Source organism: Microchirus variegatus, assembly GCF_963457635.1.
Source record: "Microchirus variegatus genome assembly, chromosome: 16".
Lineage (NCBI taxonomy): Eukaryota > Metazoa > Chordata > Actinopteri > Pleuronectiformes > Soleidae > Microchirus > Microchirus variegatus.
Genome location: NC_139817.1, coordinates 17851927 through 17872206, shown reverse-complemented (window position 1 = coordinate 17872206; position 20280 = coordinate 17851927). Strand labels below are relative to the sequence as shown.

General features: G+C 37.9%; 1 protein-coding gene across 1 annotated transcript in view; it reads right to left on the bottom strand.

Annotated features, from left to right (window-relative positions):
- Nucleotides 1–1789: 1789 nt before the first annotated feature.
- Nucleotides 1790–20280, bottom strand: part of ptpn11a (protein tyrosine phosphatase non-receptor type 11a) — a 52001-nt gene continuing 33510 nt past the window's right edge. The window contains exons 10-16 of the mRNA XM_083903249.1: nt 19859–19990; nt 16750–16904; nt 16581–16648; nt 8596–8747; nt 8387–8505; nt 7833–7933; nt 1790–2321 (exon numbers count right to left, since the gene is read on the bottom strand). Of these exons, the coding sequence (XP_083759375.1) occupies nt 7864–7933; nt 8387–8505; nt 8596–8747; nt 16581–16648; nt 16750–16904; nt 19859–19990 (696 nt within the window). The 3' untranslated portion in view covers nt 1790–2321; nt 7833–7863. The remainder of the gene's footprint in view (nt 2322–7832; nt 7934–8386; nt 8506–8595; nt 8748–16580; nt 16649–16749; nt 16905–19858; nt 19991–20280) is intronic.

Genomic DNA, 20280 nt, shown 5'->3' with positions numbered 1-20280 from the left:
CGAGAAAGTTAAAGAAACAGTTAACATCTTGGGAAATATTTCTATACTTGAGAAGTCAGAGCTGGTGGGAAATAAACGTCTTTATAGTCTCAAATTAAATGTTTTAAACAAAATCTGATAAAAAAAAAAAGAGTTTTCACCATGCAAATAAAAAAATAGACAAAAAATAGAAATTGGAAGGGCTGTGAACATAGAGTGAGATAATTATGCAAATGATGTCATTCCAGTGACTTTCTGCTGAATGTTGTCAATGTAGTGTTGCAGTATATTGCAGTTTGTGTTACTTGTATAGTATTTTAGAAAGGGAACTAATGCTATTCTTGTGTAGTGCTGAACCCATCTGACATGAATTTTGCTATCTTACTAAATGCAATAAGCATAATCAATGCCCGAGAATTGTGGGTAATGTAGCTTTTCTCAAACTTAATTTTCTAGGGGAGCATTTCATGTTTCACAAATTTGCAGCATACTGCCAGCCAAACTTTGAAAATATAACCTTATCTCTCAAATCTATTAACACAACTACATGTTTTATATGTGTCATTTGTTTAAGATTAAACAAATGAGATGTGTGTGGATTTACTGAGCTTTGGAGGTGGTGGTGAGTGGATTTCATAATTGTTTCGACAAAGTCCCCATCTTTTGTGCTTTGTAAGGAAATGCTATACTAATTAGTTTCTGGATGTGGCCTCAAGGTTAGAAAGTAGTGCTAATCACCCACCACACCCTTTAAGCTCAACATTTGTCAATACGTTATATCTTTTTTGTTCTATCTTTACAGAAAAAATTAAAATAGTTCCAAAGTCACAGTGATAACATTTCCCCTCTTTGTGCTAAGCTAGCCAGATGCTGGCTCACTTAATATTTAGCATATACACATAAGAGTAGTGTCCTTCCTCTCAACTAAAGCTGAATGAGGGAATTTCCCAAAATGTTATATTGCTCCTTTAAATGGTTTGATTCATCTAAAAAGAAAACAAGAAAACACTCTCCTCTTAAAGGTGTAAACTTCTATGTGTGTGTGTGTTTAGCTACCGACTATCACAGGCTGTCTGTCCACGGTTAAGAGATGCATGATTTTTTTTTTTTTTTTTTAACAGTGACTGTTAAACTTAAGTACATGTGGTGCTTGAAATAGGCAATGGTACAGAAAAGGCATTTTTTTAAAGAACAAGAAAGAATGGAAAAAAAGTAATGTACTTTAAAAAAACCAAAAATAAACAAAACAAAACAAAAAGTAAATTTAGTTTGGCAGTCGTGAGTCTGTGGTGATGCCTGCAGCTGAGATTTATGATAATAGACCCCTGAAATTTTAACAAGTCATCACACCGACTGACATAGAAGTGCAGGTATTAAAGGTGGAGGGCAAAATCTAATACAACACCCCCCGCCCCCCCCCCCCCAACCAATAACACCAGATGAGATTATTCATTAATCCACCAGGTGAATCAAAGCGCGACGCTGCTAAATAAAAGTGCAGCATTAAGGACTTCAGGCTTGAGCTCAGGAATGGTTAACACTGTGTATCCCAAACAAAAAAGCAAGTTAACTCATGTGAAGTAAAAAAAAATAAACAAAACATTTTTAAAAAAAAAAGAAGTTAAGTCACACCCTCAACAGCCTAAATCTATATTTCTCTTCAAGGCGGCTCTGGTACAAAAACAAATAATTAATGCTTAAAAAGTCAGATCAACTAGAAATGTGACATTACACTACAACCATGACAATACTTCTTCATTCAGATACATTGCTCTATAGAACAGTGAAACGTGGAAAATAGTCACTGGAAATCTTTTCCCCAGCTTTGTCTCATATCCCACTGGCTTTAAAGGCTTATCGGGTAAAAACAGACTTTTAATTGGCTGAGAAATGTGAAGAAAATGATTTGTGGGTGGAATACAGGCCTTTTATACACTCCTCGTCTCCATTGACAAGTAACACAATCAACACTTTCCTTTGGTTAATTAAAAAATAAAGAACAGAAAATATAAAGAGGTCAGCAAAGATGAGTTGCTTTCTCTCCGTCTGAGGAGAGCATCACTGTGTGCAGCCCTTGTTGAAGTGAGATCTACAAGACTGTGGTTTAGAAGGGGATTTAGTGTGTTAGGCTTCTCAGAGGCTTCTCAGAGGCTCCTCTGATCATCACAGTGCTTTACAATTCAAACTAGAGGGCAAATGTTCATGGAAGATGAGTGAGAACAGGAGAACCCGGAGTCTAGTCTCTCTCATGTGTGTGTGTGTGTGTGTGTTTCCTCTGTTCCATGTCCTTACGGTCAAGGCTCAGGCGTCATGGTGTGTGGCCAATAAACTGTATCAAGATCCTGGAGGAGACATAAGAAAAAACAATGAATGTCATTTGTATTTTTTTTTAAATAATACCTCAGGTGTACTTTTACTTCCAGTGTACAGCCAGTGTGCAAGACTGTAACATATAACAGGTTTTATAACTGCTCACAGTTTTCGGATCAGTTTTAATTTTTTTGCACAGAAGAATAACTTTGTAGAGTAAGAATTTTGTACAAAAATAACATGGGTAACACTTTATAATAAGTACACACTATTAGCATTAGTTAAGCAGTAATAAATATGTAATTAATAATGTGTTTTACTCAGGTGTTGGCATGTACTGAGCGATCCTCAGATCCTACGACCTATCCGACACAAGTCCACCTAATTAACCACTCGGCTCCCGCTGTTATTCTCTCTATCAGTGTCAGAAGAAGACCATGAGGTTAGATTAGAAAGAGAAGATGTATGCTGAACCACAGGTGGTTGTTCTGCCCGGCGTGGGCTGCCAGGTACGGCAGTCGCAGCCGTGGCCGCCGACCAGAGAGCAGTCCCTTGTAAGTCAATCTAAGAGCTGGTTTGTTGGAGGTGGATGCTGATTGGCTGTTTGAGTACAGCTGTTCCTCAGCTGATGGGATGAGTAAAACATTTATAACTGTGTTTACAAACTACATACTGACTCACAGTATCCATGCACTATACATGATGAATTCAACATATATTAATACTTCACTAATGCTAATAGTGTGTACTTTTACACACTTTTACAAACTATAACTTTTGTTATAAAGTGTTACCATAACAGGTTCTATTCAGACATGAGGACTCAGAAATACTTAAACCAGTTTTCACAACATAAACAGCAAAATACATTTATAATAAAATGCCAGTAGTGACATTACATGTAAATAAAAAAAATCACATTGTTTATGGTTTCATACCAAATAAAAATACTTCCAGTATGGATACATTTTTCACAATACACTGTACATGTACATACACTGCTTTTAGTGGCTTTCCTTGAACTGTATATGAAATAGCAACTCTGCTAATCTCTTCAAATATTTGGCTCTGAACAGCTTTTGCTATTTCTTGGCGTTTGGCTGAATTTGTGGGGAAGTGAACAGACCGAGTCTTCCTCCTTCCCGCCACAGAATTGACTGCGTGATGCTGGTGTAATGGGCAATCGTTACTGTCAGCAGTGATGCTTGCAGACTGTTTGTGTCTGTTTAATTAAAAACTGGTACATTTACAATAACATACTCATGAGTAGTATGTTGAACAAAATTCTGCTAAATGTTACGTACTGGACTGTTAAAATTGTCACGCTGTCAGCAATGTTGTCGTTTGTCATTGCCAGAAAACCTGCTTTGTTCTGCGAATGTGTGAAGTGTGACTACTTCCTGTCGAAACAATACTGCAGGTTCAGGGATTTTAAATAAAATATTATGTTCTTAGAAGTATTCTTTTATATATTTTTATATATATTTATATATATATATATATATATATATATATATATAATACATTGTTTTAAATTTTATTTTAGTGGCTATATAATATCTGTCATTATTTAAAATACACATTTTACGTTTTACTCTCACACAGTTTTTGGCCAGATTGTTACAGATGGCGCCTTTAAATATAACATAAATTTAAAGGCGCCATCTGTAACAATCTGGCCAAAAACTACACTCAAAATCAAAACACTGCGGTGAGCCGTATCTGCCTCCCACTCCACCCCTCCCTTCCAGAGTCGAGGTTGCCAGAGCGGTTGGCATATCCTCCGTCAGCAACGAACGAGGAGCGACCGTTTTATCATAAATGAGTGGCTCTGACACACAATTCTGTTCTCTCAGTAAAGATCAAGATGTATAATCATTTATGGTAACATTAGCTGTTGACTAGAGATGGATATATCAGATGCAATAACTTTATACATGATATTTGACAGGACTGCCTCCCCTTTTACAATGTTATAGCAGGGCTGCCAAATTTTGAGAAAAACCTTGGAGTGAGACATCGTGGCATGCGGGGAAAATTACCACAACACGCACCCAAAATATTTATTTATAGTAATATTTTATACATCCCAAGCTTACAAATGCTTTATACAATAAGGTAAATAATGTTGACGCTGTTCGGCATCGATCCTACGACCTATCCGACACTAGCCGGGGCGGCTGCCATACCCTCTACGGTGCTACAAGATGGCAGCATCCAAAACTGAGGGAACAGTTCAAAACAAAACTCGACAGTCGAGCTATGATGCTAACTTAGTTAGCCAAGCTTAACTTACTTGTCTAGGAGAAGAGAAGCCAATTCTGCATCCGTTTTGAAATTCCTCTCAGCTTTAAACTGTCTTCACCATTCAAAAGCTCAAAAGCTAGACCCTCGCTTTGCCAACGTTATCCTGGTGTTTTTGACATTCCAACCGAGGTCTTTTAGGTTGGTCCCTCAGCAGCTGAGACTCTACTGACTGCACTGATTGGTAGACGGCGGTAGGTGGCTCCTCATGCCAAAACATAAACATAAATTTGCGGTTGGTGAGTTCAGTTTGTTATATGAACATTGTTGGGCCCTAACAGTATGGCTGAAATCTATTGTTCTCTGACTAAGGCCTGTATGCAGGATTCGTTTCGGATGCAGGATTTTCACGGCCATCAACTTACACGCGATCATGTTTTTCAGTCACAGAACACGCTGGGCTCGAACCACCCTCTGTGTCTGCACGCAAGATCAATCGTGTAGTCCCGCTTTCTCTCTCGCTCATTCACTAACTCTCTCTCTTTCATTCATAAATGAAAGGTCTCACAGGCGCCATCTTGAGTCGAACACGCGCTCCTACAGCCATGCTGTTGCATGTTCGGTCTAAGATCAGCAGCCTGATGTTAATGTGTTTTGGCGCCATCTTTGGTGGAGGCGTGCGTTACAGTCACAGCTACTGTGCACGCTCCACCATGTTGGTCTCAAAAGGGGGAGTGACCATCAACCGCGTCACTCCCTTCTCTTATCTTATCTCTTCCTGTTCTCACACACACACACACACACACACCCCCCCCCCCCACACACACACACACACAGGTGTTTATGTTGTACATAGTTTGTGTGATTTTAGCTTTAGCAAGTAGGATTTATTGATTCAAAGTACCAAATTATCATTTATGCTTTAATGTTCATTGACTTAGATCATTCCATTAGCCTTGGATATTTAATGTTGGTGAATCAAATTATTTAATTGATTATTGTTATTTGATTTAATAAATTTTTACTTTTGTTCACTTAAAGGAATGGTCTGTGTCTTTTGTATATGAATGTTGTGACAAACGGTGGTTGCGAGAGTCAGTGCTCGGATTCATACCTTCATTACTGGTAAATTGGGATATCTTTGATATAGTCAATTACAGTAATTATTTAGACTAATTTTGAAAGGCATAGATTGATTGTCTTTTCCCTGATTTCAGGGTGGTGCCCTGATTTAAAGTTAATTAATTATTAAAACAAATGAATTAATGTTTATTACTTTTATTTTTATCAATCAAATTATTGCCAGAAGTTGAATCACAACACAATGGTGCCCCGTGTGAGGCTTTTAAAGAAAATTAATAACAAAATTAATTATTAAAAATAATTAATCATTTGTTTTAATATTTTCTGACCAATTACAAGTTGAATCACAACAACATTATTCCTGAGTCTCTGTGACATATTAGGAGGATTTTATGGCCAGTTGCTTTAGATTTATTACATAATGTACTTTTAATTTTGTAGTTATTCTTACAAAATAAAATACACATTTTACATTGACTTAAGTTTTATTATTTGACAAGTTGTCTGGACTTTTTCTTCATACACAGTAGTCAACAGCCAAGTTTTTCCTCTCAACCTGGCTTTAAAAATAAGAGCCACTGACTTCCTCTTTTTACTACTTCAGATTTAAAATTTTGCCTTTCTTTCTACTAGTGAACTATAAAATAAAATACACATTCCATTATTTTTAGTGTTAGTAGCCATTCCACAACTTTCATTAGCAGCACCAGGAAATAGTCACTTCTTACACATGTAGAACGAATCATGGCAATAAATACAGCTTACATGCGTGATTCTTATGAAATAAATAAACATTTTTATATTATATTTAATCAGAGGCGATTCTAGAGTCTGCAGGGGCCCTAAGCAAAAATTGCCAGGGGGCCCTTCCTTCCAACCAGTGTTCATCACCATTGTGTTACAAATAATCTGACACCAATGAAAAATTTATGAGTTCAAAATATTATTTTTTTCCGAAATGAATGTAATAACATGGAAAAACCTTGTAATTAAAAAGTATGTGAAAATATAAATGTAAAGAACAATAAAATACTATAAATAGCTTTTAAAAAACTATATAAACTTAGTAAAAAAAAAATACATTACATTGTACAGAACCAACATTATTAAACAATATAAATATATAGAACAATAAAATACTGTAAATAACTGAAACATATATAGACTGAGTAAAATAAGGTATGCATTACACTGTAAATAATCCTCTTCATTTTACAACTTGCAGAACGATAACTTCACACAGGTTAAAGTGAGGTGGGGCCCCTTTAGGGAGGTTTCCTACTGACATGTCATTGCAAATTCTACCATAGACGGCAGTGAAGCTGATACGTCAATTTTCATGGGGGGTATATGGTTCCTCGCGACACTGTTTTGAAATTACTTCGAGCGAACATGGAGGACTTTGACAGCGGAGAGATTTCTGAAGACAGTGATTTTGAGGAGTTTTGTCATCGATGACGTCATCGCTGATAACTTTCAATGCGCTGAACAAATCGACCGGGATTTATGGTTAAGACATAATTATGTTTGAAGACGACGAGGCCGGCGATAATGACGATAAATACCACTGTAATCGACAGAGTGTTTACAACTGCGCACCAGGGGTAACAGTGGATTTACCTGCAGATGCCGCAGTGCTGTAAGATCCATCACCGTCACATGTGAACATGCTGTTCTTGTTCTTCACACTCCATCAGGACTAAATCAAGTTGATATTAGTTTATTTTCTTACTGTTTTTTTAATTGAAAATAGTTATTCACTTTAATTTTACATTTTTGTATCTAAATGAACTAAATTTCACAGGAAAGCCACAGGTGTAAGCTCTCAAATACTTTTTGAATTGTGTTCCTATATCTGCTACAGAGGCTGAGAAATCAGTCATTTATTCGGCATTGAAGCTCAGGTTTTAGAGACATTTCTTCCAGGCGCTTCAGGCCTTAATGGGTTAACACAGCTTTAACCAAGACTACCTTTATATTATTTCCCACGGAGTGGGTTTTTAGTGGCTACGTCTGCTTGTTGCATAAATAAAGTGAAGTCTGCCATCTCTGATTGCCTTATTAGAGTGGTCTTTACTTCCATTTTAATGGTAAATCATAACGGGCAAATGTGTTTTTACAGGTAGGACAGCAAATGAGGAAAGAGAGAGAGGATGATGACAATTTAAATATTTACACGTTACTTTTTGTTCAAAAATGTATACAACCATATTTACCTGTAACTGAGCAATGGGTCAAAGGTGAATCTCATCTGTAGCTCTTTTGCTGCTGCATCAGGCCCACATTCTCATACACTCTGGAGCTGTCCTCCCTCATCCTGGAAACGCATACACAGTTAATAGTAACAATCACACATCCCAAAAGCCGCAGTTTGGATGACAACATGGTCTTATTTTGGCTTTTGGTATTTATGTGTTTTTTTTGTTAAATGTATTATATATAAAATGGCTATTGTGCTGCGAGCTGTAATGTTGCTAAAAGGGTGGCGATATGATGTCTGCCGAACAACTTCTGCCTCACGCAACAAGCAAAGAGAAGCAACAGACCCACAATGCAGTAAGCTAACATTCGACACTGCTCTATTCAAAGTGAATGGGAAAAATTTCAACTCCACCATATAAATGTAAATTGGCTGTTCTTTTAGACTCTCTTCACTAACCTTCTCTTTCATTACAATGAGTAAACGCAACTCAACTGCATTCTTTCTTAATTAGGCCTAAAAAGCAAATTAATTTCCTTTTAGCAGCCTTTTAAAAACAGCTTTACTTACTCTGTGCAGGTGGGAGTAGGAATAGGAGTGCACGGAGGCAAAGGGCTCTGCTCTCCTCCAGTCAGGTCAGACATGGAGTACTTAATGTTTGTGTACTCACGCCCTTTAATCTTACTTTTCTGCAGAGGGAAGAACAGGGGGAGGTTAGACAGAGGGGCAGAGAAAGAAAAACAGTTAAACAAAAAAGTGGAGGGTTTTCTGCACCACACCTGTTCTTCCTCTATGCGTCTCTGCAGTGTTTCTATGTAATGCTGTACAGCCATGTAGATGAATCTGTATTGTGCCTCAGTCTGCACCATCCCAGAGCGCTGTGAACGAACCATCTGGATGGTCTTTGGCACATCAATATCACAGTCAACCCCTGAGGCAGGAAAACAACATTTACACACATTACAACATACACCGACACATCATATCACAAGTAGATATAAAATACACAAATATAAATAAAAATAATACAAGTAAATAGAGGCTTCCATGAACAAAAATGGTAAATGTCTGTATTTGGGTCAATGACAAATAAAGCTTCTAAAAAGGTATTTTTAAAAAGTATTTTCAACATAGATGTAATGCATATTTTTGAGTCCAGAACAATGTTTGAACATTTCTTATATATTTAATAACTATTCTAACTGTTTTAACAAATTTTTTAACAGTATGTTTTTTAACTTCACAACAAGAAAATATCAGGTAGCACAACCAACTATTTATAAAAATATATACATTCCTAATAATTATTTAAGCATCCTTAACATCCAATTTTACATTTAAAGACAGGAAAATAATCACACAAAAGTACATAAACCATTTGGTCACTTTGACGTATCATTTATTGGTTTAAATTGGTTGCACCACTTGACAAATATTGGTTGCACCACCTGACCACATTAGTTATGACATGAAATATGCTGAAAAAATTCATTTTCATTTCAAATAGTAACATGTGTTTTAGACATCAGTTAAACCTAACCCTAACCCATCAAAAACAATTCACATAACATTACATCTTTATGATGAGGATCGAGTACAGTCGCAATGAAGTGCAGGGGATCTGGGTAGATAAAACGTGGTGACAGAGTCTTAAAGAGCTGAGCTCACTTTTCATTGTTTTCACTCCATGTTCTCAGAAGAAGAGGCTTTAATGCTGCAATTAATGGAATAACGGATGCATCAGATGAGCTGATCTCTTAAGTCAACTGCTCAGAGAGAGAGAATGTTCTCTGGTGTGAAGTCAATGTCGCGGAGAGTTCATAATCTGCTCCGTATGCAGCCAAGTTTCGCTTGAGCGCAAAGAGACGTTCCAGCATTTAATAGGTGCTGTTCCACAGTGTACTCACTGTGTAAATATAACATCTTTATTGACAAGAACAATATAACAATGACGGGTGTAATAATGACGTATTTGATGTGACTTGAGTTTCAATCAGCACATGGACAAGGGATCGCTCGCCAATTACTTGGGGGCACAGCGGCCTTGATCCCTGGTTTAGAAAAATCTGTGGTGTATAAAAATTGTTTTATTTAAAATAAATAAACAACAACAACTCTTAGCCTGGTGGAAGTAAACCCTGGCGGCCCACCAGGCTTATAATGCACTGGGGGAAACCCTCTAATAATAATAATAACTGTTGTAGAACTTTCCAGCAGGTGAAACTATATGTGCTAGATGTTACGACTAAGTCCATGGAGCATGCGTAGTTCGTAATCAAAGCACAGTTGTCAGCTGGATCATTGTTAATACTTAACCTGTATCATGCTTATTTTGATAGTGATAGTGGCATCTAAAATGTACAAATTATCATCCAAAATGATTTAAAGTGTGTAATATCTTTCCATTCAAAACTAATAAACATTCTAGAAGTGTCATGGATAACCTTAGAGCCTTGAATAGCATTACATAGTTACATTTGTGCCACCTGACAATTGCAACTAAACTCAAATTAAACAGCTTCTGTTTGGATGCAAGCATTATTTTCTACCCTTGTGATGAAGGTCACACAGAACACTTTTTTTTTTCTTTTCTTTTTTTAAATAAAGAGTTTTATGATAAAATAATTTTTTTCTAGTTTTACATTGGTTGGACCACCTGACATGGAAAGTGTACCAACCTACATATAGTTGAAAGTAGTTATTTTTATCAGTATTTGACAGAGATCTACAAACCTTTTAGCTTAGTCCCAAGGTTCCTCTGGCCGATGCAACATTTAGTTTACAGCTATAAAACTATTGATATTAGGCAAAAAACATTATTCAAAAGAATTCAAACATAAAATAATGCCAGAGTATTTTATTTTGAGTTTATCATTATTAAAATAAAAATTTTAATAGTTTTCTTAGTCTGCTCACTTGCTTGGACAGCTGCATCACCTGGTATCTTAGGGGTTTGATAAGCCAAAACATAAAATAATATAATTATTTGAATTTACTGAAAAATGTATGAAAACCAGGCTTTTAGCCAGCGGGACGCCCTGTCCGGAAAATAATAAGAAATTAGACGCCCTACTTTTAGGCAGGATGCCCTAAAGACGCCCTTTTTTTCCCCCGGTAACCCCCGAAACGATGTTTACGATGATAACGATGATAACGTGCGGGTATAGACTGGCGCGTTCTGGCAAAAACTACGGCCAGCACGCGCCAGTCTATACCCGCTTAGAGTCTGTCCAAGATCGGTTTGGAACACCACAAGATTCCAACAAGATGTGAGTACACGGTGGAACAGCTTTTGCGCAAAGTCTCTTTGCGCAAAAGCGAAACTTGGCTCAAACCAGGGAGATGGTTTTCAAGCGCATTCTGGAACACAAAAAGGAGGATGGTCATTTCAAGCAAAAATGCCAGTGGACATCCGCTGGGTATTATTTGACAATTACTCATAGATTTGTAGTAATAATATTATCATTAACCAGGTTTAGTGTTTGTTGTTTTTTGTAATACTGTACTAAACACACTTGACAATCGACTTCCTGCAAGAAGGCGGACGGGTAGACAGCATAGCTTTTAGCTTGCCCAAGTCGGTAATAATAAACCACTCAATTTAAGTAACTCGACATAAAACCATCATTAACTTTGGGATGAGTGGTCGCCGAAGCCGGAGAAACATTAATACCTCCAAGAAAACTCGACAACAGCCTACAAAAGAAGAGGTCTCCGACGAAAGTGAACCTGAAAGTGAATCGTCAGAGAAAATGGTCCACGCTGAAAGCTGGATTCGCCAGCATCAGCAACGTATACGAGACCTCAAGCAAGAACTCCATAACGAGCTGACAACATTTAAAGACGAACTCAAAAGTGAAATGAAACAAGAAATCGCCACCTTAAGACAAGACATAGAGCGGAAGCTTACAGAAAATCACAGAGAACTTAAGGAGCAGAAGACGAGCATAACCGAGGCACAGGCCCGCATAGCGGAGTTGGAGGAGTATAACACGGAGGCAAGCGGCCTTCTATTGAAACTAACCAAACAGACACGCCAGATTCAGGATAAATTAACGGACCTAGAAGCGAGGTCCCGGCAAAATAATGTCAGGATTTTTGGACTGCCTGAGGACAGGACGACACTCCACTACAGACTATTTAGACCTTCTTATGAAAGAGCTGGAACTCCCCGAAGGAACCAATTTACAAATTCAACGTGCTCACAGAGCTCTCACACGAAAACCGGGTCCGGGCGGTGCTCCGAGAGCAGTCGTGGTCAACTTCCTTAAGTTTGAAACCAAGGAGATGGTCCTACAGAAAGTCTGGAAGAAGAAGGGGATACAGGTGGGGAACAAGAAAATCCAATTGGACCACGATTACCCCATCGAAATTGTTCAAAAGCGCAAAACATTATCTGGGCGTCAAGAGAGCACTGAAAGAAAAGGGGATACGTTTTCAGACCCCATACACGAAAATGAAAATCTACTGGAACAGCCGTGTTAAGAGCTATGACAACGCGAGGGATGCAGCGCAGGACATGAGAGCAAGGGGATTAACCGTGGATGTACAAGATGTGGACGCGGGGCGAGCTGAGGAGATGACCCGAGGTGCTCCGGGATGGCAGCGAGTAGGAGACTGCAAACCGAAGCAGGATACGCCGGCACATCGTGCAAAGGAAAAGTTGCGAGAAGAGACCTGATATTTAACATCATGTCTGTGTAAAAAGGTAACAAGGCTTTAAATGACACTGACCCAGTTCAATTCACGTGGAACTAACGAGACAGTAAAATTAGGTTAGTTGAGTTAGTTAATACAAAAGGGCTTCAGATCTACAGTTCAGGAAAGAATATTACCGACAGGACGAGGAATACAAAGGTTGGACTTGTCTAGACTATGCTGGTCATAAAATGCTGCTCTTGGTCTAGGGATGGGCCCTCACAGGAGAGGATTTCCCATCCACCCGCCAACAGGGATAGGGCCCTATGATTTCCGTGTTAACGGAATCGCGGACGGAATCGCGGAATTGGCCAATAAAAATGGAATCTAATGTTAAACGCGGAATATCGCGGAAATTGACATAATGTGACTGAAATGCTGTCATCGTGAGGAGAAGGAACGCTTGTCTGGAGAAATGTTCCGGGGAACGCTCATTCGTGGCACCACCCGTGCATCTCCTCACAAACACTCACCCGGTCAGGGTCTCCCCCAGTGCGTGTTGCTTGTTTATTTACTTTATATACACTTTTTTTATACACCAAAGATTTTTCTAAACCGCGGAACAAGTGCGTTGCGCCCGCATGTAACCGGCGAGCGTCCCCTTGTCCAGGTGCCGATTGATCCAGAGTTGTAGGGGTAATATTGCGTGTAGAGAAATGATCCAGTCGGATATGGAGAAGCAGACGGCGCAGGAGAGGGAGAACAGTACCGCGCAGGGGCAGTGCGCAGAAATCTGTCTGCACCAGATGAGGGGGCACTATCACTTTTTTATTTATGTTAATTATTTTACTTTTAAATGTGACCAGCATTGCATGGCTTGTTTTAAGATTCACTGGCATTTACTTAATTAGGATTTAACTTAAGTGAAGTCAGTGGATTCAAGAAGAAAGTTGCATTTCAGTGGACATTTTATTCACTGACACAAAAAGCACACATTCTATGGTGGTAAAGTAAGTATAAAAGGTTAAAAAAAAACAGAAAAAAAAAAAAAAATTAAAGCGGAAAAAACGGAAATTCTAAAAAATTAAAACGGAAAAAACGGAATTTGGAAAAAAATAAAACGGATTTCATAGAGCCCTACAGGGACTAGGGGGAGAAGAAGAAGGATCCACGTGTGGAAGTCACACAATGTTCATAAATTGTTCAATGTTCAAGTTCATGTAATGTTTGAGTTGCCGGGGAATGCACTTACGCACAATAGTGAAGTAATAATATTACTCAAACAGCAAGCTGTGAATACGATACAAAAAATTAGAAATCCACATACCAATGAACTAATACACGAACCAGAGGGAATAGAGAGGATATTTCAGGGGTTCTATGAAAAACTATATACACAGCCACCTGCTGCAAATGCAGAGGAAATGCGAGTTTTTTTAGAACAACTAGATTTACTATCAATTGGCTCTAGACAAAATGAAAGATTAACAGCAGACATTACAAGAGAAGAAATTAATTAAAGGCGATTAATTCATTGAAAAATAATAAATCTCCAGGGAGCGATGGCTACCCTGCAGAATGGTATAAGGTTTTCAAGGAAGAATTGATACCAGCACTCCAGGCCTCCTTTAACTGGACTCTGAACGAAAATAAAGCACCACTAACGTGGAGAGAAGCAATTATTTCAGTCATTTTAAAACCGGGCAAAGATAAGGATAGGTGAAAGCTATAGACCGATTTCAATATTAAATATAGATTATAAAATATATACATCCATCATCTCCAAAAGAATAAATGCATTTATTGCAGAATTAATAGACAAAGATCAAACAGGGTTCATATTAGGTCGCCAAACACAAGACAATATCCGGAGAACTTTACGAATAATTGGCCAAACACAAAAAGGGAAGCAAAGCACTGTACTGGTTAGTATCGATGCCGAAAAGGCATTCGACTGTGTTAATAGGAATTTTCTTTATCAAGTACTAGAACGATTTGGTTTCAATAATAAATCTGTAGAACTGATTAAAACACTGTATCAGAAACCTTCAGCTAGAATTAAAATTAATGGAAAATTAACCTACAAAATAATGTTACAGAGATCGACCAGACAAGGATGCTGTTTGTCGCCGACTCTCTTCGCGATATTTATAGAGCCTTTAGCTCAAGCAATTCGGCAAAATAAAGAGATTAAAGGTGTCACAGTTAAGGGTGAGGAGCATAAAATTGGGATTTTTACTGATAACATAATAGCTTTCCTCGAACAACCGAACACAACGCTCCCTAATTTGATGAAGCTACTGGAACTGTATGGATATTTCTCAGGATATAGAATTACTGTATCTAAAACTCAGATTTTAGCACTCAACTATATCCCATCGAGGGAGATCCAGGAAACATACAAATTGAACTGGAACTTAAAAGCAATTAATTATTTGGGTGTTCGCTAAAAATCTTTCTGATCTGTAAAGTGCTAATTACAAACATTTGAAACAAGAAATACAGAATGATATAATAAGATGGTCTACCTTACCACTGGATTAAAATTGAATAATTGATATAGTTAAAATGAATATACTACCCAGATTTTTATATGTGTTCCAATCCCTGCCAATAGATGTCCCTCGAAGCCAATTCATAGATTGGGATAGAATGATCTCTAAATTTGTCTGGTGTGGTAAAAACCCAGAGTCAGATATAAAACTCTCCAGCTCCCCAAAGATAGAGGTGGTATGGGGCTTCCGAAACTGATGGAGTATTTTTACGCTGCTCAACTGAGACCTATATACTGTTGGTGTAAGTTGGAATTTAGAGCAAAATGGAAAGATATAGTAAAAGAAGTAAACCAAATACCAATTCAAAATATGGTCGGGGATAATCAGTTACATAAGGAACTTAAGATTAATATGAATCCAATAACAGTACACACATTAGATCTGTGGTTTAAAGTACTGAAAAAGTACAAGATCCAGAGTGATGTTAAAATATTAAAATGGGTAGCCTACGACAGCAAGTTTTACCCAGCAAAATATGATCAAAGATTTACAAGATGGGCAGAAAAAGGAATAACTGCTTGGTGTGTCCTAGAGAACAAAGGGGAGCTGGTGAGTTTTGAAAATCTCAGAAGAAGATATGAATTGGATTCTCACGAAATGTTTAGATATTTTCAAGTAAGGGACTACTATAAAAAGGAGATCAAGTTGGACTCTTCTGGGGGAGTGAATGATGTCATCCGAATCATAACTAAAGCATATCAGGACAGTAGCATAAGAATAGTCTCATCATTATAACAAGGATTGAGTACTAACAACAAACATACAACTAAATATATTAAGGTGAAATGGGAGGCAGATCTCAATGTAGAAATTACAGATGAGGAGTGGCACAAAATGTGGGAGATTCATCACTCCTCCACTAATTCACGAATTTGGAGGGAGTTTGCATGGAAGAATCTGATCCGTTTTTTTATTACACCGAAAATGAAGAGTAAGCAGTTGCACAGACATCAGAAATGTTGGCGAGGGTGTGGATCTTTGAATGTAGACCACTGTCACATATTTTGGAAATGCCAAAAAATGACTATTCTGGGAAATGCTATGTAGGGAACTACAGCAAATATTAGGATATGGAATTCCTAAGACCGGTCTAGTGCTTTATTTATGTAAATTCACAGAAGAGATTGATATTACTAATGATGGTTACCTGATCAAAATACTGCTGGTGGCAGGCAAGAAAGCCATCACTTGGAAATGGGGAAAGGAAACGCCACCAACGAAAGATCAATGGATAACAATTGTGGAAGATATATTTTTGATGGAAAAATTGACACATATATTTAGGCTACAGGGAGCACAACTGGACAGGAAATGGGAGAAATGGAACAAATACAGGACTTTAAACGCTGACACTGGACTGGAGTAATAATTGAAATACATACAGATACACCATTTTACAGGACTGGATGGATAACGTGCACTTCCCGGGCAATATGTTCAGTTTGGATGTATTTGTTTTTAATGTTGGAAAAAAATTTCAATAAAAATTTAAGTGACAAAAAAAAAAAAAACACACTTGACTATCAAACAGTCAAAACTATATTTACACTATGAGTAAATGTTTAACTCACCTTTTTCTCTGATCACATCTATCAGGATGTCAATCACTATAAACGTTCCTGTCCGCCCAATTCCTGCACTGTGGACCATTAGATAAAGTTTTAAATTTAACATGTCTCCTCTCGTCAGAATGCCAGTCAGGATTTATGGCTTCATTTAAGTTTTTTTGTCTTGTGTTACCTGCAGTGTACCGCTATAGGCCCAGCGTCCAGTATGCTCTCCTGCTTCAGGTTGACTTCCTCTAAGAAGTCGAGTACACCACCTGGATCGGTGGGGACGCCGTGGTCCGGCCAGGCCCTGAAGTGATACTGCCAAACTGTACGTTCTGTGTTTCCCTGAAAACACACGCACACAGAGACACACACAGTGTCATTGTCACTGATTAAATGATCGAGTCTCAAAAAATATACTATTAGCTTTGGTGTAAGACATGTTTACAGGGAAAATATCACTGGAGCTTATACAAAACTGCATTGATTTAGAATATCAAATTTAAATTAGTAATGCTGAATAACATTATATTCAATGTCCGAGTGCAAGAGAATGCACCATGTTATGATGTTATCCCGTAGCATATGTTGTGCAGCAGACATTTTCAGTGACGGAAGAGTTCTATCCATACTCCAGCATTTTTCGCTGGTTTTCCTACAGCCATTGATTGAGGAAAGGACATCAGACCCAGTTTTGCAGTTACACGACATTTGCATTACTTAACTGGATAAGTAAAAACACTGGTGTTTTTAGCATTTGATATGAAGCACCCAATTACCAATGCACTGCAGTGATATTAGTTGTTGATGAAGAAATAAGAAAATAAATAAAGTTACTGTGGCGAATAACACAAGCAAAAAATGCTAAAGATGCAAATGCGAAAGATTTTTTTTTCTTTCTGCGAGTACGCACTGTTATCGAAAACCAATCTGGGTACATTACCTGTTACAGTTTGTCTCCATTGGTTTGGCTCATTTCTTGAAACAGAAATTACATTCTCAAAACTCTAAGATCGTTTGGCACAACAGTCTTACAGTTCAGCACAACACCATAGTTCACTTGCAAAAGCTCATATCTTTCTCAAAACTGTTCACTCATGCTTCAAAACTAAATTCCTTCTCATATAAATAGTCAGTGTCACCAAAATGCAAGAGATCCTTCTCAATTGGTTTGGCTCATTTCTCGAACCAGACCGGACGTTCTCCACACTCTTGGTGCTTTTGACAAAATAAACTGGATGGTTCAGCACAACACCATGGTTCACCTGCAGAAGCTCATATATCTCCCGAATCAGTTCAGTCATGTGTCAAAACCAAATTTCTTTCTCATATAAATAGTCGGTGCCCCCAAAATCCATTGTCCCTTTTGGCATTGTGTAAGCACTGCAAGTCAAAATGTTTAGATGTTTTGTCACTACGTCAGAGGACCATTGAAATATCCCTCATGTTCACCTCTCAGTCTTAGCCCAGTCCTTCAATGGCTACTGTACTAGTTTTTTAGAATACTGATTTTTTATGATTTATGTACCATCCAATGTTTGACATCACACATTGCACTCATACTGCCAAGGAAATTGTAACCATTTTTATTCACAGATATAAACTAACTTCCATACATCAGCGGAAAAAATATATAGTATATATACAATATACTGTCATATAAACACACAAACAAAATAAAGCCGGAGATTCAAAGCTAACATTTATTGAGGACATTTCTGTCCTCACCCTCGACCTCCTGGCCATCATCCACACCCTCCTAGCCGTCCACACGCTACTGTCTGGCTGGCCACAGATTCTCATCCACATCACAGTGTATATTCTCCATTGTGATGCAGTGAGGGAAGAAACACTGTGCATCTCACAACCATCCCCTGCACTGATCTCCTGTAATATCATTACATGCAGCGTCCATTGCATGGAGCAGGGACCTCTGATTTTGAGCCTGATGCTCATACACTTTCTATCGCCAAGCGGAGAAAAACTCTCCAATACTATTGAGGAAAGGTGAGTAAGGTGGTAGGAACACCATGATCATCCTTGGATGAATAGTGAACCAGGCCCTGATGAGCTGGCCAGGAAATTCACATTGTCCCACACAAGTGCATACTTTTAATTTCCCCACTGCGGGACTAATAAGGGAATCTTAATCTTAACTTTGGTAGGTGAGGCCCTACCAGTCCTCTCATTTTCAGGGATCAAATCAGAAAGAAGGTGGTCCAAGAAAATTAGGAGCTTCTGTGTAATTGAGGTCAAGGTCAGGTGAAAATAGAACTTTGCCAACAAAGGAGGAGTTTCACACATCTCAGATGACCAATCAAACAATATGTGTCAATTATGATATATTTATCAAATGTTCCAAGACATTCATATATGATATTCATGGTATTATGTATCTTGACTAATTTTGACAATTGAACAGACTATTGTGCAAGTGATGACTTACACAATGAAATGATGCTGACATGTTTTGCAGTGAACAACCATTAGACTCAGACTTCGATAATCAGTTTAGATCAACAAGATCTATTCACTTGGAAACTGTGCTAAATGAAGGCTAACTGTGCTAACTGTGTGCTACCTGTACTAAATCATTTGCAAAGATGTCTAAGACAATTGCAATTTGATAAATGAATGAGAAATGCAATTCTGTTGTGGACAATTGCGAAGTGGTTTGGAGATTTGTCCATGTTGTTTTGAGAATGTAATTTCTGTTTCAAGAAATGAGCCAAACCAATGGAGAAAAACTGTAATATAATGATGTAAGGGTCTCTGGGATGGGTGGTGTGGGTGTTTGGTTACGTAAAAATGAAAATGTGACTCTTTGGATGTGTTGTAGTAAACAACATATCCAAGAGACATTTTAATTTTTGGCTCACATTAACCTTTGCCAGTGTCACCTTTCATGGACTTTGTGTTTTTTTTGAGTTTGCACTTTGTAAAAGAAAAAAGTTCTTAAAAATTCAGGTAATATTTATATTCTTGTGTATGAGGTAAATATATAATTCATAAGGTTGATATATTTGATTAATGAGGAAGATCCAAATTTTTGCATTGTTAATTTAGAATTTTTTGGGATTAAGCAATACTTGGTTGATTTAAATAAACAGCTCTAGATTCTCATTGGGGTTGTGCCTTTTATTCCATTGAAACCTGCACACGGCACATTTTGATGTTTCAATATGCCACCCTTATCTTGTTGTGTGCCCCAGCCTGGCCACTCCATGACAATTTTTCTGGACCCGCCTCCGACTACGAATATCCACTTTGTTTCTCTACACAAACCCACACAAACTTACCTGTCCAACTTTAGACAGTTTGAGCTCTCTTAAGATGTAGTCGTGTGCTGCCGTCTCTCTGACATTGCGAACACGCATGGCACCATACTCCTTCAGAGCCGACACATCTGGCCAGTACTTCACACATTTACTCTTTTGACACACAAAAACATACACTTTGTCACATTTCTTCCCACTGTCAATGAAATCTAGTAAACACATCCTAACAGTCTGATTTACACTGTTGGTGAACACTTTAAAAAAAAAAACTGTTCCTTGACAAAACTTCATAAGTTGCACATCATTTTCAATCTGTGCTCTGATTGAAAGGTTTCAGTCATCTCATTGTGATGACACATCCAGCTGGTGCATTTATCAAGTTTCTGATGTGTAAGGTGTAATAATTGTCCAATTAATATTTAATAATACGCTGATGCCAACAT